General features: G+C 43.2%; 1 protein-coding gene across 3 annotated transcripts in view; it reads left to right on the forward strand.

Annotated features, from left to right (window-relative positions):
• The window catches only part of slc13a1 (solute carrier family 13 member 1), a 59,808-nt gene extending 33,053 nt beyond the window's left edge, over positions 1 to 26,755 (forward strand). For all 3 annotated transcript variants that reach the window (XM_059977925.1, XM_059977926.1, XM_059977927.1), the window contains 5 exons: positions 3,159 to 3,256; positions 8,172 to 8,284; positions 10,176 to 10,337; positions 14,631 to 14,768; positions 23,395 to 26,755. In XM_059977925.1, the coding sequence (XP_059833908.1) occupies positions 3,159 to 3,256; positions 8,172 to 8,284; positions 10,176 to 10,337; positions 14,631 to 14,768; positions 23,395 to 23,532 (649 nt within the window). In that variant the 3' untranslated portion in view covers positions 23,533 to 26,755. The remainder of the gene's footprint in view (positions 1 to 3,158; positions 3,257 to 8,171; positions 8,285 to 10,175; positions 10,338 to 14,630; positions 14,769 to 23,394) is intronic.
• Positions 26,756 to 27,091: the final 336 nt, after the last annotated feature.

Raw genomic sequence — 27,091 nt, forward strand, 5'->3', positions numbered from 1 at the left:
CACTTTCCCTTCAGCAGTTACCTATTGTCCAAGAAATCTTATTTCTTCTGTTTCCCTGCATGCGTGTAACAGAAACTCCACTCCTGAACTTTATCCTTTCCTGGCACTGTTGACTTCTCTGTTATTACAAGAGAAATATTATACGGTGCATAACATGATTGATCTGCATTAATCTTGGACATCTTGGACTCATCTCAAAATGCAATGGGTTACTGCATTGGAGAGTTTAATTTTGGGTCTTATCCACCAGGACGTCCAACCAGTGCACCATATGTTGTATTTCAGAATGACACATATTCAGCCAACTTGACGACATCATATCTAATTCTGTTGCCTGTTACTTGCCAATGAGTCATGTGTCAGTAGGAGCTGATTATCTCCCAGATCCTTAGCAGCAGCAAGGTCTTTTAGGGAAAGGCTTCTCAAAGAGCCACCATTATGTTTACCCTGGCTCCCAGACATCAAAACTGACTCTGGTGTGCTGGGTAGATAACCGAATGTGTTGCGGGAGTTTCCACATCCAAATGAGGAGCAGGAGTAGGAAGGTCTTCTTCTCGTTCTGGTGAGAACAATGAGATTTGAGCTTTAGGGGTCAAAATTTTGAAAGAAATTCAATAATCTCCTGTATTTATACAACACGTTGAAAGGTTACAAACTGTTTTGCTCCAAACACAAGAGATTCTGCAGGCTCTGGAATTCCAAAGTAGCATGCACAAAATGCTGAGGAACTCGGGGGTCAGGCAGCATCTATGGAGAGCAATAAGCAGTCAATATTTTGGGCTGAGATGTCAACTGCTTTTTCTTCACCATAGATACTGCCTGGCCTGCTAAGTTCCTCCAGCAGTTTGAGTGTATGTATTTTTCCCATCATGGCCACAGGAATGTCTTCATCCAGCATCTGTGGTGTAATTTAACACTATGTCATGACTGTACTTTGTCCAGTATTGTGGCGCTTACTTCCTTCAGATTTTTCGTCTCTGGAGTCTGTTAACATACTTGGATGGAAACTGGAACATTTGTCATTCAGAGAAAAGAAACCACTTTGAAGAGATTTATGGATCAAATGTTTCATTTGCTTACTGCAGGGCTTACTCCTGCAATTGACTACTCTGAAAGAACAATTAAACTAGAAGGCCATTAGTGACGCACAGTGATACAACATGCTGCCTTCTTTTATTTACGTCAGTAAACCTACTTCCTCAAGCCTTCCATACAGCTCAAAGCTCAATTGAAGTAGCTTATTCTGGCAGCAGCTCTGTCTATAGTTGGAACCTTCACAGACTCAGGCACTGAGGTGTCATCAGGCACGATCAAAAACATAACAACAGCAGCAAAACATTATTTAATCTAACGGAGCATGCTGCAAGACTAATGATACAAATGAGTAATCTGGATTCATCATAAATGTCACAATAACGTCTGTCATATAGAAATCACGATACTTTGACACTGAAACATCCTTCTCTGTGTGATAAGGATGACCTATTGATCTGTCTCATGATCTACCATGAATAGCCTTGTAGAAGCAGAAAGTTTTAGAAAAAGGACAAAGCCAATGAAGTGAATTGAAAATGAGAAATTTAATGATAAATAGAAACAAAAAATACTGCTGAAATATTCAGTTAGGTAGTTTCTGTGGAAAAATAAAGAGTCTGGAGTAGGACTGTTACCCTTGATCTTTTAGCTTAGTGATAATATTCCTACACACTGAATTACTGCACTATGGCTTACATGATCATCAGACCATAAGATATCTGGGAGAAGGGAAACTCTTGATCTCAAATCTCTGCTGCCTTGTGGCTATACACTCATAGGGAGGGATTTGGGAATATACCCCAACAAAGGAATCTGGAGCTGGAGTCCCTAAGGCAGTCCAACAGGAGTTCAATGCTGACTGGCATCTCCTGTGATGCTGCTGGTGCCAAACTATATCTGCCTCTGCCATTCCTTTGGGTTCATCAGATGCGTGGAGAAGGGGAGCTTGCTAAATGGGCAACAACTTGCTCTCTATCTTGTACTGCCCTGGGTTGCGTTTCTAGACAGCTAGGACACAACATCCATGGTTGACCCTGACAGACGAAGGCCTCATCTCATCTCCAGAGCAGAATTAAGGCATCTGGTCCATCAACTCTATTCTATTCAATCATGTCTGATTTATTTTATCTGCCCTATTAGAGTCATAGAGCACTAAAGGACTGAAATTTGCCCTTCTGTCCATCTAGTCTATGCTGACTTTTTTTCCTGCCTTTTCCTATCAACTTGGGCCCAGATCATATCCCTCCAAATCCTTCCCAACTATGTACCTTCCAACTTCTCTTAATGTTACAACAAACTTGCACACATCGCTTCTGCTGGCACTCATTCCTCACTTGCACTGATGTCTCAGTGAAGAAGCTTATTCTTAGATTTCTCTTAAATATTTCACCTTTCAACCTTAACCTATAACCTTTAGTTCTAGCCTCATGCCTATTTATACCTCTCATAATTTTAAACACCTCTATAAAGAACACCCCTTCCTCTTCTGTGCTCCAATGAATAATGTCTTATTCTAGACATTCTTTTCCTATAACTCAGGTCCTGAAGTTCAAGCAATATGCCTGTAAATTTTCTCTGCACTTTCTCGATCTTATTGATAACTTATAGAATGTCAACATAACACCCAACTCTTGTACTCAGTGCTCTGATTTGTGAAGGCTAGTATGCCAGAGGTTCGCTTTACAAAGTTATCTACTTGTGAGGCCACTTTCAAGGAATTATGGATCTATATTCCCAGGTCCCTTCATTCTCCCACTTCTCCCAGTAACCTCTAACCTTCTTACTGATCAAGAACCTATCAATCTCTGCCTTAAATACACCAAGGACTTAACATCCACAACTCTCTGTGGTATTGAAATTCATAGATTCCCCACCTTTCTAGATAAATAATTTCCTCCTCAACTCAGTTTAAAAGGGACAACACTTTATTCTGAGGGGTATTTTGATGATTGTGCTATTTAATTCAGAATCAGGTCATTCTTATCTTTTTTTTCTCTCTCTACATGTGCATTATGTTATTATAAGTCATGAAAGACCGATGCTATCATTGATAGATGCAGAAGAATTTTTTCTGTCAATTAGAAAACACTAATGCAAAATGAATGTAAATGTTTCATTTGCAGGTACAAAGATTTTGCCACCGATTCCACCGTAGCCCTCTTGCTGGGAATTCTATTTTTCATCTTGCCTGCTGAGAATCCTGCTTCAGTTTTTAAAAAGAGTTGAGTTCTTACAAAATATTTTGATGTTTTTTTTTATCTGTAGTTGCAACAGGCTGGTAAATGTCACAGTTACTTTCTACTTTCAAAAAATCGCTGGCAAATTGAAAGAGAATGCCTCTAAGCAGTTAGTTTTCATTGAGGTTACAAACTGATTGTGAAGGGCCACCATCCCTATAAATTATGTTCTCTTTCAATGCATGAAGTAAATTCAGCCAAGCGCTTTTTGATGTGTGTCATACGTGTGCATCTAACGTGATCTCTGGAACAGAAATGCATCGAGCACATCTGGACTGCTGTAGAGCAAACTTGTCCTGGAAATATGCATCCTTGGTACTTTCAAGGATGTACGTTTCCACCTTACTACAAGCACTCTTCTTAGGATCCAGTTTGGGTCAAAGATTAAGGGAAGCTGAACCAAGTTTTATTTACACAGCTTGCTGTAATAACCTAGGAGGCCAAGTCTGAGACTGAAAGACACACAAGGCAAAAGGAAAAAAGCAATGGAGCAGAACTAATCAGTTGGCTTTTTGAAAGGCTTCTACCGATAAGCTAGACCATATGGCCTCTCATGTACGTACTGTATTATTTTATGATTCCAGGAACCAAGTCATTCCAAAATTTGCCAGTATACAGTTTGTCTACAGCATTTATTAACTATTATTATCTTGACATAAGATAAAAATCATTTTAAAATCCTTAGAGAAGATTGAACATTTTTAAATGTTTAATGCAATAAGTTCCTTATGCATGGCTTGTTTCAAAAGATGGAAGACATTGAACATTGTTAAGAAGGCACCGTAGAGGAAGGAATAAGTGAGTGAGGACACATTTTATCTTTTTGCATATCTATGTGTGCTCCAGATCATAATGTTGAAAGTAATGAATATGTAAAAATTCAGGGTAAGTAAGAGCTCTGTAATTTTTCTAGTATTCGGCTTAACTGGAAAGATTATTATTATGATTGCTAAAAATTGCACAGTATCAGATTAGTTGTTAGTAACTATATCAATGATGAATTTAAAAAATAGAAACATAGAAAACCTACAGCACAATACAGGCCCTTCGGCCCCAAAGTTGTGACGAACGTGTCCCTACCTTAGAAATTACTAGGCTTACATATAGCCTTCTATTTTTCTAAGCTCCATGTACCTATCCAAAAGTCTCTTAAAAGACCCTATTGTATCCGCCTCCACCACCGTTGCAGGCAGCCCATTCCATGCACTCACCACTTTCTGTGTTAAATGCTTACCCCTGACATCTCTTCTGTACCTACTCCCCAGCATCTTAAACTTGTGTCCTCTTGTGGCAACCATTTCAGCCCTGGGGAAAAGCCTCTGACTATCCCACATGATCAATACCTCTCATCATCTTGTACACCTCTATCAGGTCACCTCTCATCCTCCGTCACTCCAAGGAGAAAAGGCCAAGTTCACTCAAACTTTTCTCATAAGGCATGCTCCCCAATCCAGGTAACATCCTTGTAAATCTCCTCTGCACCCTTTCTATGACTTCCACATCCTTCCTGTAGGGAGGCGACCAGAACTGAGCCAGTACTCCAAGCGGGGTCTGACCAGAGTCCTACATAGCTGCAACATTACCTCTCTGCTCCTAAACTCAATCCACGATTGATGAAGGCCAATGCACCATGTGCCTTCTTAACCACAGAGTCAACCTGTGCAGCTGCTTTGAGTGTCCTACGGACTTGGACCCCAAGATCCCTCTGATCCTCCACACTGCCAAGAGTCCTACCATTAATACTATATTCTGCCATCATATTTGACCTACCAAAATGAACCACCTCACAGTTATCAGGGTTGAACTCCATCTGCCACTTCTCCGCCTAGCTTTGCATCCTATCAATGTCCCGCTGTAACCGCTGACAACCCTCCACACTATCCACAACACCTCCAACCTTTGTGACATCAGCAAACTTAGTAACCACTCCCTTCACTTCCTTATCCAGGTCATTTATAAAAATCACGAAGAGTAAGAGTCCAAGAAAAGATTCCTGAGGCACACCACTGGTAACTGACCTCCATGCAGAATATCACCCATCTACAACCACTCTTCAACCACTCTTTGCCTTCTGTGGGCAAGCCAATTCTGGATCCACAAAGCAATGTCCCCTTGGATCCCATGCCTCCTTACTTTCCCAATAAGCCTTGCATGGGGTACCTTATCAACTGTCTTGCTGAAATCCATATATACTACATCCACTGCTCTACCTTCATCAAAGTGTTTAGTCACATCCTCAAATAATTCAATCAGGCTTGTAAGGCATGACTTGCCCTTAACAAAGCCGTGCTGACTATTCCTAATCATATTATACCTCTCCAAATGTTCATAAATCCTGCCTCTCAGGATCTTCTCCATCAACTTACCAACCACTGAGGTAAGACTCACTGGTCTATAAATTCCTGAGCTATCTCTTCTCTCTTTCTTGAATAAAGGAACAACATCCTCAACCTTCCAGTCCTCCAGAACCTCTCCCATCCCCACTGATGATGCAAAGAACATTGCCAGAGGCTCAGCAATCTCCTCCCTCGCCTCCCACAGTAGCCTAGGGTACATCTCATCTGGCCCGGGCGATAATGATATCCAACTTGATGCTTTCCAAAAGCTCCAGCACATCCTCTTTCTTAATACCTACATGCTCAAGCTTTTCAGTCTGCTGCAAGTCAGCACTACAATCACCAAGATCCTTTTCCATAGTGAATACTAAAGTAAAGTATTCATTAAGTACTTCTGCTGTTTCCTCTGGTTCCATACACACTTTCCCATTGTCACACTTGATAGGTCCTGTTCTTTTACATATTATCCTCTTGGTCTTCACATACTTGTAGAATGCCTTGGGGTTTTCTTTAATCCTGCCTGCCAAGGTCTTCTCATGGCCCCTTCTGGCTCTTCTAATTTCCTTCTTAAGTTCCTTCCTATTAGTCTTATAATCTTCTAGATCTCTAACATTACCTAGATCTCTGAACCTTTTGTAAGCTTTCCTTTTCTTCTTGACCAGATTTATTACAGCCTTTGTACACCATGGTTCCTGTACCCTCCCATAACTTCCCTGTCTCATTGGAATGTACCTATGCAGAACTCCACACAAATATCCCCTGAACATTTGCCACATTTCTTCCATTCTTTTCCCTGAGAACATTTGTCTCCAATTTAAGCCTCCAATTTCCTGCCTGATAGCCTCATAAATTCCCCTTACTCCAATTAAACGCTTTTCTAACTTGTTTATCCTATCTCTCTCCAATGCTATTGTAAAGGAGATAGAATTATGATCACTATCTCCAAAATGCTCTCCCACTGAGAGTTCTGACACCTGACCAGGTTCATTTCCCAATACCAAATCAAGTACAGCCTCTCCTCTTGTAGGCTTGTCTACATATTGTGTCAAGAAACCTTCCTGAACATACCTAACAAACTCCACCCTATCTAATCCCCTTGCTCAAGGGAGATGCCAATCGATATTTGGGAAATTAAAATCTCCCATGACAACAACTCTGTTATTGTTACACCTTTCCAGGATCTGTTTCCCTATCTGCTCCTTGATATCCCTGTTATGGCGGCCATAAAAAAACACCCAGTAATGTTATTGACCCTTTCCTGTTCCTAACAGAGACTCTGTAGACAATCCCTCCATGACATCCACATTTTCTGAAGCCGTGATATTATCTCTGATCTACGGCCCCCATCTCTTTTGCCTCTCTCCCTGTCCTTTCTGAAACATCTAAAACCCGGCACTTGAAGTAATCATTCCTGCCCCTGAGCCATCCAAGACTCTGTAATGGCCACAATATCAAGTCTCTAAGTACTGATCCACGCACTAAGCTCATCTCCTTTGTTCACAACATTCATTGCATTAAAATAGATGGCATTTCTAACCTTCGGTCTGAGCGTGTCCCTGCTCTATCACCTGCCTATCCTCCCTCTCACACTGTCTACAAGCTTTTTCTATTTCTGAGCCAACGACTTCTTCCCCAGTCTCTTCAGTTCGGTTCCCACCCCCCAACAATTTTAGTTTAAACTCTCCCCAGAAGCCTTGGCAAACCTCCCCGCCAAGGTGGTTATTCATAGATTTCGTGGCATTACTGATTTTATAAACCCTTTTCCGAGAGTTTTTTTTAAACTAATGTTGGTCTGAGACCTGGGACTTGCAACAGGTCTAGTGCTGTCGGCAATGGGTGAGGTACCAGGAATATCTGTAAAAGAATGCTCTTTTTTTATCATTCTGCTCCACACTCACCACAACCACCTTCACCCCATCAAAACAGAGTGTTCTGTGAACTACTGTGCCAATAGTACTAGTTCTCCTATCAATGCATTCTTTCAGTCTATTTTCTTATCTAATTAGCATCTAGCATTCCTGGAATTAAAAACCAAAGAGAACACAAAGTCTGCAAGGAATTGCTTACCCTTGTCGTACTTGAGTCGTGGCTCACTTTTATTTTCAATCTGATTAGTGTCAAAGTCAAAATATAGAATGCTGGAATAACTCAGCAAGACTTGCAGCATCTGTGGTGGAAAAAGTGCTGATGCAGGGTTGCAACTCGAGACATCAGCTTACCCCTTTGATCTCCACAGAGACGCTGCTTGTCCTGCTGAGTATTTCCAGGTTCCAACAACTGCAGCATTTTACTTTGTCTGTGAACGTCAAAGACAAAACCTGTGTTACTGGGAGCAAGGGTGGCATCCCTTTGTAATCTGTCACATAGGATCCGAATGGTTAGTAAGGAAGACGGTGTGATACCTGGATAAAATAAAAATAAAATTAAAATAGATGACAGCGTATAATTTATCCAATTTGCAACTTTGAGTCTTAGAGTAGTATCTTGTCACAGAATGATAATGCAAGCTGTGATATCAAGATTTGCTGGTGACTTTTGCTACCTGCTTTTGGTTCTCCAACAGCGGGGGAGGAGGAGTACGCAGCACTTATTACCTGGAAAGAGTTCCAGTCGTGCATGCCTTGGGAAATATCCTTACTTGTCGGAGGCGGCTTTGCCCTGGCGAAGGGTTCTGAGGTAATATGATCCATACTGCATTGACCCTCTTCTTTTTCCAAATAATGAGAGAAAACTTCACAAAAACTAAAACAACTTTATTCATAACTGTGATTTAACAAGAAAATCACCCGTGCTGCAGTATTTTCAGAATGTGAATCAAAGTTATTTGTACCCCGTTGGACTTGGCTGCCATTAGGTGTCAAAATAGCCACTAATTATTAATTCATTGCTATGGGTTCCTGCCAGGTCTGCTGGAGACACATGCAAAACATCGTTGTTTTTCCATGCACAGGGCCAGTGGCTGGCGTGTTTTCTGGGCAGTTATCAGGCAAACTTTGTGACTGGTGATACCAAGGAGAACTTCTCAGGTTTATAACTCTGGGTGGCACTCATGGGTGAAGATGTCACTGCCCTCATCCCTATGACTGCCAGCAACTGCCATTCATCCAGTAGTGTTCAAAATTCAGAGAAGGTTTTGCTCCATCAACATGCAGCAGGCACATGGAGATTGTTGGCCATCCTACTCCTAAACATCTGTTTAAAAGGAAAACTTTGCGGGTGTTTGGCTCATCCTGGCGGCCCAGTCGGTGGCAGGAGAAGGCCACAGTGATGAGGTTTCCTGCAGGTCATCGACGCTTGTTTTAAAATACAGAAGGGACGGTGGGGCAGCGTAGGAGTAGGCCAGTGGTGAGAGGAGGAGTGTCAGGCTTCAGCTCGAGAGAGGCATCAGCTCTGGGTACATTTCTGTCGAGGTTTCCTTTTTGTTTCCCTTACTGTACCTAGTGTAGTAAATGGCCATTGTCTGTTCTTCATGCCAGATTCTCCAAGGCAACTACATCTGTGTAAAGTGCATCCAGCAGCAGCTCCTTGAAGTCCGTGTTAGGGATCTGGAGCAGCAGCTGGATGACCTTTGGCTTGTAAGGGAGAGTGAAGAGATCGGCGATCAGAGTTACAGGGAAGTAATCACCCAAGTTGCAGGAGGCGAGTAGCTGGGTGACATTCAGGAGGAATGGAAATGTGAATAGGCAGTTAACACAGAGCACCCCTGTGGCCGTTCCCCTGAATAATAAGTATACCATTTTGGATACTGTTGCAGGGGATGACCTTGAGGGGAATGCCGCAGAGACCAGTTTACTGGCACTGCGCGTGGGTCCACGGTGCAGAAGGGAAAGAGGGAGAAGAGGGGAGTGATAGTGATAGGAGACTCAATAGTCAGGAGAACAGACAGGAGATTCTGTGAACGTGGACAGGACACCCGGATGTTATGTTCCCTCCTAGGTGCCAGGGTTAGGGACATCTCAGATCACATACACAGCATCTTGGAGGGGGAGGGAGCAGCTAGATGCCTTGGTACATATTGGTAACAATGGCATAGGATGAAAAAACAAAAAAGGTCCTGAAAAGAGAGCTGGGCAGAAAGTTGAGAAGCAGGACCTTCAGGGTGGTCATTTCTGGATTGTTGCCTGTGCCACATGCCCATGAGGGTTGAAACAGGATGATTTGGCAGATAAGAGCGAAGCTGAGAAGCTGGTGCAGGGGGCAGGGCTTCAGATTCTTGGATCATTGGGATCTCTTCTGGGGAAGGTATAACCTATTCAAAAGTGAGGGGTTGACCTGAAACTGAGGGGAGACGAATATTCTCATGGGCAGGTGTGTTAGAGCTGTTGGGAAGGGTTTAAACTAATTTGGCAAGGGGTTGGGAACCGGAGTAAATGGATTCAGGATAGGACTGATGTTTTTTTTTAAAAAAAAGCAAAGATAGCACCCGTTTTCAGTTAAGAAACTTGGGAATTTTGTTCACAGTTTCAGTTTAATATGTGAGTGCCTAAAATACTGTCAATCCAATGTAGAAGTGACTACATATTTGACTGTCTAACAGAACAAACATATGCTTTTGTTCCACCTCCAGTTATCTGGGCTTTCCTTATGGGTGGGAAGCAAGTTGGAACCCCTCGGCACTTTGCCAGCATGGCTGATTGTACTGGTGACCTGCTTGATTGTCACAAGTGTCACTGAGGTGGCTAGTAACCCAGCCACTATCACAATCTTCCTTCCAATTCTAGTGGCCTTGGTGAGTATTCCAATTCATAGTCTCTTTTTGACTGGGGTCACGAAATGCCACTCAGTAAAGAGCCTGGTCAATAAGGATACAAAGTCAAGCTGATTTTTGTTCCTACTCAATAAGATGCAGAAATGGTAAAGTTCTTACAATAAATAAATCTATTTGTTACACTTGCTGTACACACAAAATGCTGGAGGAGCTCAGCAGGCCAGGCAGCATCTATGGAAAAGAGTAATCAGTCGACGTTTTGGGCCAAGACCCATTATCAGGACTGCAGCACCGTTTGCCTTAAGCAAAGGGAAAGAATGAACCTGCCACATGAGCTCTCTATACACCCAGGACATTTGAAAATGGACTCCAAGCAGCTAACCAATGGGAAAACAGTTGCAGTTTCTAAACTAACCAATCACAATTGAAGCAACTTTTGACAACCAGAATAAGCCACCCCCCTCCCCACAGGACAAATGTCTCGGCCCAGAACGTCACCTGTACTTTTTTTTTCCATAGATGCTGCCTGGCCTGCTGAGATCCTCCAGCATTTTAGGTATGTTGCTTGGATTTCCAGCATCTGCAGATTTTCTCGTGTTGTTACCCTTGCTAGACTGCCAATGTAATTCATCATTCCTGATGGATAATTTATTCAGCTCAGTTCTTATACAATAAAAATTGTAAACGGAAGGCCGGATTTTGTGGCTCAACTTACAGTGAATTGCTGATATTCTATTTGTATAACCCTGTGAACTTCAAAATTTAGGGATTTACCCAAATATGTGAGTGTGATTAAACACAGATATCATAAACTTTCAGTGAGTTCAGCATGGCCCGATTGACTGTGCTGTTTGCTGTCTACTCCAGTGATATCAGAAGAAATCCATGAACTGCAAGGGAGACACGAAATGCTGGTGGAACACAGCAGGTCAGACAGATTCTACAGGGAGAGGCACTGTTGGCATTTCGGGCCGAGACCCTTTGCGAAGGGTCTCGGCCCAAAACATCGACAGCACTTCTCTCTGTAGATGCTGTCTGACCTGCTGTGTTCCGCCAGCATTTTGTGTGTGCTGCTTGAATTTCTAGCATCTGCAGATTTCCTCGTGAACTGCAAGAGAGCTTGGGTTTTCATGAATGTGATTCTGAAAAATACTTTGCTGTGGTGGGCAGATTTAATGGCATACTCAGAAACCACACATACAAATATTTACTCCTTCATTTGCTAATTTAATGTCTGAAAGAGTATTGTAATCATGTCATGTGAACGTTGAAAACAATAATTTAAAAATTTAAACACTATAGAGTCATAATCTCATAGAATATTATCACACAGAAACAAGCCCTTAGGCCCAAATTGTGCATATCAACTACAGCGTCTTTACTGCTCGTCCCAATTACCTGCATTCAGCCCATAAGCTTACAAGAATCTCCCCTCTGTTTAGTCTATCCAACTGTCTCTTAAATGTTGCTATTGTAATTGCCTTGACACACAGACAGAGAGACAGATATACTTTATTGATCCCGAGGGAAACTGAGTTTCGTTACAGTCACACCAATCAAGAATAGTGCAGAAATATAGCAATATAAAACCATAAATAATTAAATAATAATAAGTTAATTATGCCAGGTGGAAAAAAAGTCCAGGACCAGCCTATTGGCTCAGGGTGTCTGACATTCCAAGGGAGGAGTTGTAAAGTTTGATGGCCACAGGCAGGAATGGCTTCCTATGATACTCAGTGTTACATCTCGGTGGAATGAGTCTCTGGCTGAATGTACTCCTGTGCCTAACCAGTACATTATGGAGTGGATGGGAGACATTGTCCAAGGTGGCAGGCAAATTGCTCTTCTAGCTGATTCTAGGGCCTCACCACTCTCTATGTAAAGAAGTTACATCTCAACTCTCTTTTAAAATGTAGATATGCATCTAGTTCTTGATTCTCCAATGTTGGGGAAAAGACTAAGACAGCCCCACCTCATCTATATCCCTCTTGATTTTATAAACTTCTATAAGGTCACCTGACATTCTCCTATGCTCTCAAGAATAAAGATCCAGCATGACCAACTTCTCCTTAAAACTTGGACCCACCAGTTTGGTTGTAAATCTCTTCTGCCCCCTCTCTACCTTGATACTTTCTTTCATGTAACAGGGTGACCAAAACTGTAAACAGGACTCCAAATGCAGTCTCATCATTAACTTACACTCAGTGGCCACTTCATTAGGTAGAGGAGTGGAACCCGATGTAGTCTTCTGTCCATCTACTTCAGAGTTTGATATGTTGTGAGTTCAGAGATGCTCTTCTGCACACCACTGTAACACTGTAACGTTTGAGTTCCTGTCAGCTTGAACCAGTCTGGCCATTCTCCTCTGACCTCTCTCATTAACAAGGTGTTTTTACTCAGAGTTGTCACCCACTGGCTGTTGTTTATTTCTCACACCACTCTCTGTAAACTCTAGAGACTGTTGTGCATAAAAATTTCAGGAGATTTCAGGAGATACTTAAACCACCCCATCTGGCACCAACAATCATTCCACAATCAGATACTTCTTCCCCATTCTCACCTTTAGTCTGAACAACTACTGAACTTCTTGATCATGCCCATGTCTGCATGCTTTTATGCTTGCATGTGATTTGACTAATTAAATATTCACATTAACATGCAGGTGTACCTAATAAAGTGGCCACTGAGAGTATGTAACTGCAACTTAACATCCCTACTCTTAAGCTCAGTGCCCTGACTGATGATAGACAGCCTTTTTCATCACAGCGTCTACTTTAGTGGCCAGGTTCAATGAAATGTGTACATATTCCCAGGCTGCTCTGTTCCATAACACTTGTCACTGTCCTGGCATTCAAAGTATAGGTGAGTGGCCAACTTATCCAAGTTGTAATCTCTTTGTTGTTCCTCAGCACATCTCCCTAACTGATCAAGATCTCTTCATAATTCATTGTAACTTGTTTCACTATCAACACGAACCCCTAAACTACTAACGTGAGCATACAATCTAGACGTTCCATGCAAACTGACATCCAAATAATCTACATGGATTATAATTAACAGAGTTCCTAACACTGACCCCCTAGGGCACCCCACTAATCACTGGTCTCCAGTCAGTGAATTAACCTTCAACCACCACTCTCTGCTTTCTATCATTGAACAAACTCTAAATCCGTCTCACCACCGCCCCTTATCCTGGAGATCTGCAAGACAAAGGCCTTACTAAGGTCCATATAGACAACATCCACCTCCCCAACTCCATTGGTCCCCTCTTTGAAAAACTGCAAGATGTCTGACAGACATGACTTCCCAGACACTAAACCATATTGACTGTTCCTGATTAGGCATCGACTAACCAAGTGATAGTAGATATTGTCCCTTCAGTGACTTCCCACAAATGAAATCAGGCTGTAGTTCCCTGAATAACTTGATATGACTCTTTTAAAAGTCACTCATTTGCCAACTGTTGCTTTGCCTTTAAATAGAGCTATCTAGTCAAACCCGGCCTAATGTCCTCAAAGCTGGCCCTGCTCCAGTTTAGGACTTTAACCTGCTTTGTTCCCCAAGAGGAGATCAGTACTGCTTCTTCCTAAGTAGGCTCCTCTGTATATTGCAGGTATTGGATGCACTGCTTAAATTCTGCCCCATCAAGGCCCTTTCCACCCTGGGTGAACTAGTCAATACTGGGAAGATTGAAATCTAAAAACTATCCTGATTGCTAGACTGACATGCTTTGGTTGCTACATATAGTCAACGCAAAAGCAAATTTCCCCACTAGGATATTTATGATACTTAATCATCTACTCTAATTGCATATCCATTTTCTGGAATTTATTCAATACCTTGTTCAATATGTAAAAGATAATACAAAATTATACTTCCTGTTTCTGGATTTGCTGCCTCGCAATGTTTCAATGTGGCTGGTTGCTAAGTGAGTTTGATGAAGTCAGAGCTACTGGAATGAAGGAACCTTTTTTGAAATGACGCCTGACAACAGCAGGTAGCAGAAAAGGGGAAGGTTTAACCATGGGGATTGCTGGATCCTTGTGGAAAGCTTTCTTTGAGGTCAGCAGAAAGCACTATTAATTTTCTCTGCTATCTGTGGATTTTGAATTGATATAATTAATAGTTCTGTAAAAAGGCTGTTGATTAATAGTCTTTAATAACAAATCTTATTTCCAATTGTGATCATCAAAGCTTATGTTTCATGATTTCATACTTAATGACATTTACATAATAATATGTTGTCATTTCAAACATTTAATTTATTTTCTTTTGTATGACTAAATAATCTATACTTCTTGTCTTCTTTTACAGTCTGAAGCCATTCATATGAATCCACTTTACTTATTAATACCCACAACTCTTTGCACCTCATTTGCATTCCTCTTGCCAGTGTCCAATCCTCCAAATGCTATTGTCTTTGGATATGGCCATCTCTCAATCATGGACATGGTAAGGCATTTTCTTTCATGGCATTTTCCTTAAATGTCATTTGACTCAGCTCTGATAAAGATATGTAAAAGGAGGTCATAGTGGTCATAGCTTAACCAACAGCTAACTGTAAAATAAAGTAATTAATGTATTTAAGTATAGTTATGGTGCTTTCATTGAGCAAGATGAAGTCCTCACGAAGGAATGCAGATCATTTTCTTAATTTGACTTCCACACAGTGCCGCTCTTGACCCTAGGAAACACCCCGAGTGCTAAGCTGGGTGCTGGTGTAACAATTCTAAAATGTCAGTGATCTATCAGCAGGGAAATAATTGTCTGGAATTTTAATGTGAGCTTGCTGAATGTCAATGATTTCAGTTTGTTGCTTTAACCTCTCAAATCTGTGTTTACTGTGAACAATATGTCACCTGTTTTAAATAGAAATTATAATTGTAACCTCTTATGATCACTTTATGCCACATCATTGCAGTTAAAGTTAACATTTTGGTTTATTATAGAAATTACTGAGGTCCTTTTAAAAGAAGGAAGTGCTTCACAAAATTGGATGGGGCCTTAAGAGAGGAATTCAGATTAAATTTAAGGAAGTGGCCAGAGTTGGAGAGATAGGTTTAGAAAAGTTCTTGGGGATGTGCTGATGTATCAATGGAGTTGTCACTGACTTCTTTAAAACCTATGTGGTTGAGTGTGTGCCTGCGAGAATATACTGTATATTCCTGAATCAAAACCTATGGATGAACCAGGACATTCACAGTCTTCTGAGAGCTTGATCTGTAACATTTAAGTCTGGTGATCCAGGACTATACAAGAAGACTAAGCATGACTTATGGACAACTATCTTAAGAGCAAAAGAATAATTCTGATTGAGGTCAGAGATGGAAACGGGTGCACATCAACTCTGGCAGGGTTCATATGTCATTACTTCTTACAAAGCGAAACCTAACATCATGAATGGTAGTGATGCTTCTCTCCCAGATGAGCTCAAAGCCTTTTATGCTCACTTTGAAAGAGAGAATAAAACTACAGCATCTGGTGACCCTGTGATCTCTGTCTTGGTGGCTGATGTCAGATCATCTTTCAACAGGGTGACTCATTGTAAGGCAACGGGCTCCAATGGTGTACCTGGTAGGGCTCTGAAAACCTCTGCTAACCAACCGGTAGGTGTGTCCAAAGGTACTTTCAATCTCTCATTGCTACAGTCAAAAGTCCCCACCTGCTTCAAATGTGCAAGAATTATACCGGTGCCCAAGAAGCACAAGGTGGTCTGCCTCAACAGCGATTGTCCAGTAGCACTCACGTCTATGGCGATGAAATGCTTTGAGAGGCTGGTCATGGTCAGAATCAACTGCTGCCAAAACAAAGTACATGGAGCCACAGCTATTTTGCCTATCACCACAATAGGTCTACAACATGTCATCTCATTGGTTCTACATGCAGCCTTGTATCACCCGGAGAATACTAATACTTATGTCAGGCTGATGTTCATAGACTACAGTTCAGTGATTAACACCATCACTTCTATTGTTCTGATCAAAAGAGCTCCAAAATCTGGGCAACTCTACTTCCTCAACGGAACACCACAGATCAGAAATAATTTTTCGAGGATGTAACCAGGAAGTTAGACAAGGGAGATCCAGTGGATGTAGTGTACCTCAATTTTCAGAAGGCATTTGATAAGGTCCCACATAGGAGATTGGTGGGTAAAATCAGAGCTCATGGCATTGGGGGGATATTGACATGGATAGAAAACTGGTTGGCAGATAGAAAGCAAAGGGTAGCGGTGAATGGGTGTTTCTCGGAATGGCAGGTGGTGACTAGTGGGGTGCCACAGGGCTCGGTATTGGGACCAAAGCTGCTTACGATTTACATCAATGATTTAGATGAAGGCATTGAGAATAACATCAGCAAGTTTGCTGATGATACTAAGCTGGGTGGCAGTGTGACATGTGATGAGGATGTTAGGAGAATTCAGGGCGACTTGGATAGGCTGGGTAAGTGGGCAGATACTTGGCAGATGACGTTTAATGTGAATAAGTGTGAGGTTATCCACTTTGGGAGTAAGAACAGGAAGGCAGATTATTATCTGAATGGTGTAGAGTTAGGTAAGGGAGAAATACAAAGAGATCTAGGAGTCCTTGTTCATCAGTCACTGAAGGTAAATGAGCAAGTGCAGCAGGCAGTGAAGAAGGATAATGGAATGTTGGCCTTTATTACAAAGGGAATTGAGTACAAGAGCAATGAAATCCTTTTGCATTTGTACAGGGCCCTGGTGAGACCACACCTGGAGTATTGTGTACAGTTTTGGTCTCCAGGGTTAAGGAAGGACATCCTGGCTATAGAGGAAGTGCAGCATAGATTCACGAGGTTAATTCCTGGGACGTCCGGACTGTCTTATGCAGAGAGGTTAGAGAGACTGGGCTTGTACATGCTGGAATTAAGGAGATTGAGAGGGGATCTGATTGCAACATTTAGGATTATCAAGGAATTGGACAAGATAGAGGCAGGAAATATGTTCCAGATGCTGGGAGAGTCCAGTACCAGAGGACATGGTTTGAGAATAATGGGTAGGTCATTTAGGACAGAGTTAAAGAAAAACTTCTTCTCTCAGAGAGTTGTGGGGGTCTGGAAAGCACTGCCTCGGAAGGCAGTGGAGGCCAATTCTCTAGATGCTTTCAAGAAGGAGCTATCTTATGGATAGGGGAATCAAGGGATATGGGGACAAAGCAGGAACCGGGTATTGATAGTAGATGATCAGCCATGATCTCAGAATGGCGGTGCAGGCTCGAGGGGTCGAATGGTCTACTTCTGCACCTATTGTCTAAATAACATCTCCTTGCTGAGAATCAACACTGGCGCTTCTCAGGAATGTGTGTTCAGCCCACTGCTCTACTCTCTCTACATCGATGACTGTGTAGCTAGGCATAGCTGAAATGCCATCTATAAATTTGCTGATGACATAACTGCTGTTGATAGTAATTCCGATTGTGATGAGAAGGCATACAGGAGTAAAATCGATCAGCTGGTTGAGTGGTGTCACAAAAACAACCTTGCATTCAGTGTCAATAAGACCAAATAATTGACCGTGGACTTCAGAAAGAGGAAGACGAGGAGACAGACACCAATCGCCTTAGAGGAATCAAAACTGGAAAGGGTGAGTAGTTTCAAGTTCCTGGGTGCCAACATCTCTGAGGATCTATCCTAGACTGAGCATATTGATGCAGTTACAAAGAAGGCATGACAGTGGTTATAATTCATTAGGAATTTGAGGAAAACTGGCATGTCACCAAAGATGTACTGTGAAGAGCTTTCTAACTGGCTGCATCACTGTCTGGCATGGGTGCAGCCACTGCACAGGATTGAAATAAGCTACAGTAGACTCTGTCAGCTCCATCATAGGTACGAGTCTCCCTGATTCCTGGATATCTTCATGAAACGATGCCTCAAAAAGATGATATCCTTCATTAAGGACTCACATCACCTCTCATCTTCTCATTGCTACCATCAGAGAGGAGGTACAGGAGCCTGAAGGCACACACTCAATGACTCAGGATTAGCTTCTTCCCACCTGCTATCAGATTTCAGAATGGAATTTGAATCCATGAACACTACCTCACTATTTTTTTTCTCTTTTTACTCTACTTATTTAACATATATGTATTTGTGGTGAGCATTCAGTCAATGAAGATAGAAGAGAAAAGCTCCATTATCTCAACTGCTGCTTTTGTTGCGACTAGCACAATAGCAGCCAGCGCAATAGTTCAGAGAGAACTAACTCAGTCACACACAGATGGGGGAGGTGATTATTTCACACATTGGGTACATTCAGGGTGGCACATAAGTGAACAACTGTATAACCTGAACTAAATTGTAATAATAAATTAATTTGAACATCTCACCATAATTCTAATGAACACACACACATACCAGGAACGTTTTAAAACCAAGAACAATGAGATGCACTGGCCACTAGGAATGCTGGGCGAGTTGTCGACTATTTCCCCCAGAGTGTCACACTGCCCTCGCTTGAGGGGTCAGTCATCCCCGGCAACCCCAGGGTCCACGACATTGTCCACAAGTCGCGGTGGTGGTCGCACTGCTGCCTGGGGGGCTGGAAATGTCTGCAGCCTCCCAGGGGAGGCACTGCTTGGTGAGGCAAGAGGCAGTACACTCGGAGCCTCGCTGGGTCAGTGGTGGCTAACGCTGATACAGTGCCAGCCGGTCCTGGTGCAGCACGACTGTCTTCAACCACAGGCGCGCCCAGCATACCACATCGTGGACGCGGTCAAGCACCTCTCCCGGCCCCTTTCAGTGGTTTCCCAGCTTTGGGATAGTTCCTTCTTCTGGGAGGAACAGTAGACCCACCTTCGGCCCCCACAGTGAAGTCACATCCCTTGCTGCGGGCATCATAAGCTCATTTTTGGTGGCCGCCAGCTCCACTTTGATTCTGCCAAGTTGCATTATGAAATGCCCACAGGGCCCCCCCCCCCCCCCACCGAGGTGCTGCAGGTACTCCAACCCAGCCTCCCCAGGAACCTCTGGCTCAGGATGGGGGCCAAACACCAGATTGACTGGCTTGCACAGCTCCCACCCGAAGACGAGCACAGTCAGCACACACCTCGTGCTCTTCCAAACTGCTGTCTGCTATGCCCACAATACTACGGATAGGTGGCGATCACAACCACGCTGGTCCCCGCTAACGAGGATAATGAGCTGCACAGCCAGGGTGCAGTGGCTGAAGTCTCCTTCATGAGGGTCTCTGTGGTGGTGGCAGCTCTCTGGTCTAGGACCACCTATGCCTCCAGCCACTTTGTGGAGTAATCTATGGCCATGAGGAAATAGCGATTCCCAGCATCAGTACGAGAGAAGGGGCTCAGATGTCCATCCCTACACCCTCCATTAAGGCCCCCACCAGGTACTGCTGCTCTGGCACCCTAGACTGGTAGGCTGGCCCCTTCTGGGACATGCAAGTGTCACAGCAGTGCAGGAACAGCTCCACGTCCTGCCTGCACCCAGGCTAAAAGAAGCATTTGCACAGCTTGTCCAACGTCCTTGTAACCCTGAAATGGCCAGCCCCCACCAGTCCGTGCATCAACCTCAGCACCATGGCACGAGCCCTGGGGGGACCATCGCTGTTATCAACAGATAGCCTCTCAAAGCAGCGACAGTAGACCTCTTCCAGGTTCCGCAGAGCATGATTAAAAATAACCCTCTCCAGCAGTCTTGCGATTGTGGCTGGGGTGTTACACAGGCCAAATGGCATTATGCATAAGTGCCACAGCCATTGACCAGCGGTGAAGGCAGTCTTGGGCCAGTTCGATTTGCCAGTAGCCACTGCAGAGACAGAGAGAGCTGAACTCGGTCAAACCCACGATACAGTCCAGGGCATCATAAAATTCAGGACAGCAGGTAGGACTCCTTCTGGGTCATGGCACTGAGATGGCAGTAGTCAACGCAGCACCATCTTTCTTCCTGACCAACACCACTGGGGCTGCCCACGGGCAGCCGGAGGGCTTAAAGATGCCAGCCACCACCATCTCTTTGATCTGCTGCTCCACTGCCCGGCATTTGGCGAGGTCCAGGCGATGGGGCTTCAGGTGGACAGGCTGGGTGTCCTTGGCGTTAATGTGGTGCTGGAGCAGCCCCATGTGTCTGCGGTCCTCATGCCCGGTTGGGAAGATGTCGGGCTCCAGGAGGTTTTTCGGCCGCTGCTGCTGGCCCTGACCCAAGCCCTCCCTGCTCTGCTGCTACAGCTCCCAAACTGCCTGGACGACAGTGCTGGAGGGTGCCGCTGTGGTGCTGCCGATGTCATCGCGCTCCACCGATGGGGTTGCCGATGACAGGCGCAGGGTGAACTGCACTGGGGTGGCTTGTGACGGTGTGCACCACCCTGTCACAGGTTTCGGTGCGCTGGCTGGGCTGCTCTGCGGCGAGCCACTGTGAGACCGGTGGCAGTGGTTGCTGCACGTGCCTAGTCTGCTTGCTGGAGCTGCCCTGCCAGAGAGCCAGGGCTTCAGCAGCAAGGTAAAGTGTTGCCCCCGGCACCTCTACATGGGCTGCCCCCCCCACCCAAGTGGGCAGAAGTCCAGCCCAAAGATGCAGGAGTCCCAGCTAGCCACACCTCGTGCTCTGCAGTGTCTATCCTCACCTCGATGCACAGCCTCCTGCTCGCTCTCATTGCCGCACAGTAGCTGGTGACCGTAGCCAGCTGGGCCTGTGTCGTTGTCCACCCAGGCGGGAATGGCTGGTCCGTGTTGGGGAGAGCACCCAGATGGTGATGGTTGACCCCGTGTCCATCAATTCATGGCATCTGATGCCCTCCATCACATAGTCCATGTGTAAGCCTTGCTCTTCACTCACACAGCCCACCCGGGGAGATGACAACAGAGGGATCCTGCTGGAGGTCTCGGGCGGCACTTCCCGATGTCCGCGGTGGGCTGCAGACCACGTGGACTGCCTCGCCACACTGGTAGCAGAGATCAGGCCTGTGGCACACGGCACCAGTCAGAACTGTCGTCAGTTTCACCCTCCGCCTTGGTGACACAAGCTCGGGTTCAAGGCATGCAGGGCGACGCTGGAACTCCCTGAGAGGCTAAAATTGCTTCTGCCCTCTCCACCTCTGCCAGCCAAGAAGGTGATGACAGGTGAACATGCTGGTGAAGGCGCTCCGGTGCCACCACCTTTACAAAGGTGTGGAGGGCAAACTCTTTCTGGGTGCAGGAGAGAACTGGGGGTAGCCAGACCAAACACAGTGGCAGACATTTGCTGCAAATGCCCCCAGGCTTTCTCCTATGTGGTGCCATCTGCTGCCCAGTTCTTCCCTGCACCTGGCAAATCTTTCACAACACCAGACACTCTATCAAGGATGTCATGCAAAAGGAAGTGGACAAAACTGACTCCGACCTCAATGAAGTTACTAATATCTACTTAGTTCAGGTACGCGAAAGTTTTCCTGCTTCACAGAGTAAACTAGATTAAATTCATGCTGAGTTGAAAAAGGACCAAGTCTGCAGGAAGGTCATGCAATACTGTGAGCATGGATGGTCAGCTGTCCCAAAAGGAGCTCAGTTATACAGCTGCTGAAAGCTGTATTCACTCATTGTGGAATACCAGAGACACTTGTGTCAGACAACGGCCCACAATCTTCCTGCTCAGAATTCAAAGCCTTTGCTAGGGGTTATGGGTTCAAACACCAGACAAGCAGTCCACAATACCCACAGGCAAATGGAGAGGCAGAAAGAGCAGAGAAAGCTGTTAAGAGTCTCTTACTGAAGGCAAAAATCCCAACAAAGCATTGCTGGCTTATTGCTCCACACCTCTTATGATTGTCTACAGTCCATCAGAGCTGTCAACAGGCCGTAGAACAAGCCTACCCGTTCTTCCTTCCCTTTGCCAACCTCACGTACTAGACTGAGACAAGGTAAGAAATTTTGAAACACCAGAGTGTGGGAAAACAAAGAGTGTACATGATCTCAGACTCAGAGCAAAATCATTGCTGCCACTCAGGAGTGGTGAAGCTGTTTGGGTTTCTGACCAGTTCAAAGGAGCAATAGTAAGGCAGTGTACGTCATGATCGTTTGTGATCAGAACATCAACGGGTGAAATCAGATGGAACAGGTGTTCACTTGTGCTCCTTCAAAGTTCATGAAAGGTAGATGAAGAAATAGAGTGGCCTGATTCTTATGACGAGGACCACTTACCTGAGGTGGATGCACTGGTTCAAGAGTCTCCATCTGCTCCAAAACATTCAGGAACCTATACCAAATATGCTCGTTTATCTGTCCCACCACAGAAATGTACTCCAAGCCCAACAGCTTAGAGCAAGTGACTAGGGGCAGAATAAGCCTCCCACTTTGATGGAGAGTTCAGGTTGTCTGCCCTGAACTCCATTACATTTAATGTTTTTTAACGTGGAAAACATTTCACAAAATGAGACTTTTTCTTAAAAAACAGGAATTGGTGAAAATGGAGGATAATAAAGATTGAGAGACTGTTAAAAACAAAGGGGAAGACAGTTACAATGTTGGCAATTCTTTTTTATGTTTATGTAAGGAGCATAATTGCTATAGGTAAAGTGAACTGAGTGGCTCAATTTCAGTGACTATAATTTCAATGCAATCCTAGGGACAATAAGTACATACCTAGTTTTTCTTTTTTTCAAGAAGGGGAGATGTAGTGGTAGTTAATGGGTTATTCCTATGCCACTCAGTTAGCCACTTCCACATGGGAGGAGTTCACATACTGTAGAAACAGAGTTAATCAATAAAGTTCATTTAAATAGCCTGCATGTTACTGTGCTGGTGTGCTATGCACTCTCCCTCAGTAGCAAACACAACAGCTATTTTATATTAACAGTACATGTAATCAAAATAGCTGTAGCCAATATAGTGATATTCTGAACCAAAATCAGAAATTATATTTAATCTTTGGTCTTTGACACTGCTTATGAAAGAGGTAAAGGTGAATAATAGGAATTAAAATATTATTTTATTTCCCTAGTTAGATGAATAGACACACATCTCTAAATCTGTATCCGTTTAGCAATCATGAAGCAAAGTTTTCCAATAGTAACAGAAAAGGATGATCAAACTCCATATGGAAGCACACTTCTAACATGTGTTTTTTTCCTTAGGTAAAAACTGGATTGGTTGTTAAACTAATCAGCATTGTAGTTGTGATGATTGCAATATCAACTTGGGCTGTTCCATTAATGGACCTCAAAACATATCCGTCCTGGGCACAAGACCTCAAAAATACAACAGCTCCATAGCACCTAAGATGTAAATGAACAGGCCAGGCTTGACAGACAATCCTATTCTGATTAATGTGAATGAAGAAGGCAATGTCTTACGGTGAGACTGTCAAAAGCAACAATCTATACAATAAGGATTTCTGCCTGTTCAATTCAGGGCTGTGTTCCAATGAAAGAGCCAAACTACAGCAAAGAACTTAATGGGAATTATAACCGGAATTCTGTATCCATTTGAGAAGATTGTAGGTACTTCACACCGTGCAATATTTAATTTGAGATGAAACTTAAACATATAACGTTACAGTGCAGTACAGGCCCTTTGGCTTACGATGATGTGCTGACCTTTTAACCTCCTCTAAGTTCAATCTAGCCCTTCCCCCTACATAGCTTTCCATTTTCTATCGTCCATTTTCCTCTCTAAGAATCTCCTAAATGTCCTTAATTTATTTCCCTCTACCACCACCACTAACACCACTTTCCTTGCACCCATCAATCTCTGTGTAAAAAAAAGCTTACCTCTGACACCCCTCCTATACTTTCCTTAAAACTACATCCCTTCATATCAGCCATTTTGGCCCTGGTGAAAAAGTCCCTGGCTGTCCATCTAATCTATGCCTTTTATCTTGTACATCTCTATCAAGTCACCTCTCACCTTCCTTTGCTTCCGAGAGAAAAGCCCTAGTTTGCTTAACATAACCACATAAGACATGCCCTCCAGTCCAGGCAACGTCCTGGTAAGTCTTCACATCTTTCTAAATCCAAAGCAACACACACACACACACACACACACACACACACGAGGAACTCAGTAGCCCAGGCAGCATCTATGGAAAAATTGACATACTCCAAGTGTGATCAAGCCAGGGTTTTACAGACCTACAACATTATCTGTGGCTCTTGAACTCAATCCCCTGACTGATGAAGGCCATCACACCATACACCTTCTTAACAACCCTATCAAGCTATGTCATAATATTGAGGGATTTATAGACATAAGCCCCAAGATCACTCTCTTCCTCCACACTGGTAAGAATCCTGCCATTAACCCCATGTTCCACCTGCAAACTCAATCTTCCAAAGTGAATCACTTCACAGTTTTTCTGGTTGAACTCCATTTGCCACTTCTCAGCCCAGCTCTGCAGTGTATTAATGTCCTCTTGTAGATTATGAGAACCTTCAACGCTATCTACACAACTGCCAAGCTTAGAGTCATTCGCTAGCTTACTAACCCATCCTTCTACTTCATCATGCAAGCCATTTATAAAATCACAAGGGCAGAGATTGCAATGGAACTCTGCTGGTGATTGACCTCAGGGCAGATAATGCTCAATCTTCAACTACCCTCTGACTTTCTATGGGGAAACCAATTCTGAATCCATACAAGCAACACATGCAAAATGCTGGTGGAATGCAGCAGGCAGTATCTGTAGGGAGAAGTACAGTTGACGTTTTGAGCTGAGACCCTTCGTCAGGACCCTTTGTTAGTCCTAATGAAGGGTCTCGGCCGGAAACGTCAACTGCACTTCTTCCTATAGATGCTGCCTGGCCTGCTGCATTCCACCAGCATTTTGTGTGTGCTCCTTGAATTTCCAGCATCTGCAGATTTCCTAGTGTTTGCGCTGAATCCATACAACTAAATTTCCCTGGATTCCATACCTTCTGACTGTCTGAATGAGGTTACTATTTAGATCCTTATCAAATGCCTTACTGAAATCCATATACACCACATCCACTACTCTACCTTTATCAATGTGTTTTATCACATCCTGAAAAAATTAAATTAGTCTTGTGAAGCATGATCTGCCCCTCACAAATCTATGCTATTCCCAATCAATCTATGCTTCTCCAAATCCTCATAAATTTTGCATCTAAGAATCTTCTGCAATAATTTGCCCACCAGTGAAGTCAGACTCACTGGTTCATAATTCCCAGGGTTATCCCAATTCCCAGCTCCCTTTCTTGAACAAAGAAATAACATTTGCCACCTTATATCATCTATTAGGACTACTGTGGCCAGAGAGGACACAAATAGCTCCTCCCTCACTTCCAGAAGTAACAGTCAGTACCTCCAGTTGAACTCTGTGTTACAAGTCAACAACAATGAATATATAATTGAGACAGGGTTTTTATTTACAAATAAAACATGTATTAAACACTGCTAAAAAAAAACCCAAAAGTAAACAAACGACTAACTTAACCGGAAGTCGGCTGCTGTGCGGCAGCTTGAACAGTTCTTGAAGTGAGAATGTGAAAACAGTTCTTGAAAGTAGTAATGCGAAAGTCCAAATGGTTAAACAGTCCGTTAAAGGAGAGACTTCTTGAAAATGATTTAAATTCTCTTTCGTGGAGTTACTGCTGACCCCAGCTGAAGTATGTTATTCCCCGGAGGATTTACGATCGACAGAAATAAAACGAGTTAAAGGCACTGACCTTTCTTTGATGAAACTTTGTATCCAACCCTCTGCTCTTCTTTTGGCAAAGCAGGAGTTAACATGGATACTCATTAATAATTCCTCATGCGAAGATTAAACAAAGGCCGAATCTGTTTCCCCGTCGACATTAACTTTTCCTATCCTTTGGGATTTCCGAACTCCTTTAAAATCTTCATTCTCCACTGACCAATCTGGCAGTATTATAGCGAAACTGCCAGCAATAACCTTTGAGACTTAAAACAGAAAGTAAAACTCCACTTTTAAACAAAACTGCGTCATAATATTGGAATACGCAGCAGCATGGAGTCAGTGGCGAATTCAGCCATGAACTGCCCACAGCACAAGTTGGGGTTCTCCTTTTATACCTTGTTGAAAAAAACTATCACATGACCTCTCACTGGCAGGAAAATGACGTCACTCCTCCATCACAAGACCATTACCTGATGTCCAGCATAGCCTCAATTACATCACAGTCACATGACAAGTACAAGATACCCATGGGTACGTAACACCTCTCTCCAAAAAAAAATTGTAATCTGTCAAGAACAAAATTTTAACAATTAACCATTTACAAAAAAAATACAAATGTATAAAGTTTACAACATACACAGTATACATAGTATTATCACACATCAATTTACAAATTATTACACAAGAGGGTTATAAATGTTTAAATATCACTCCATAAAAAATTATATTGTACATTCAACATTGAGACAGACAATCAGCAATCACATCATCTTTACCTTTAATATGAGTTATCACAATATTGTACTCTTGTAACATTAAATTCCAATTTATTAGCCTTCTGTTTTTGTTTTTCATCTTACTCAGAAACACTAATGGATTATGATCAATGTAAACGATAAGTGGTTTTTGAGTTGAACCACATATACATTGAAATGTTCTAAGGCTAAAACAAGAGATAACAATTCCTTCTCTATTGTCGAATAGTTTCTTTGATGCTTATTAAATTTCTTAGAAAAGTAAGCTACTGGATGATCAACCTCATCACCCTCATTCCTTTGCATTAATACTGCTCCTGCAGCCTCATCACTAGCATCTACAGCTAATGAAAAAGGTTTTTCAAAGTCAAGTGCCTTGAGCACAGGTTGTTGATATATCATTGTTTTCAAATGCTTCTT

The sequence above is a fragment of the Hypanus sabinus genome, chromosome 8 (genome assembly GCF_030144855.1).
Source record: "Hypanus sabinus isolate sHypSab1 chromosome 8, sHypSab1.hap1, whole genome shotgun sequence".
NCBI lineage: Eukaryota > Metazoa > Chordata > Chondrichthyes > Myliobatiformes > Dasyatidae > Hypanus > Hypanus sabinus.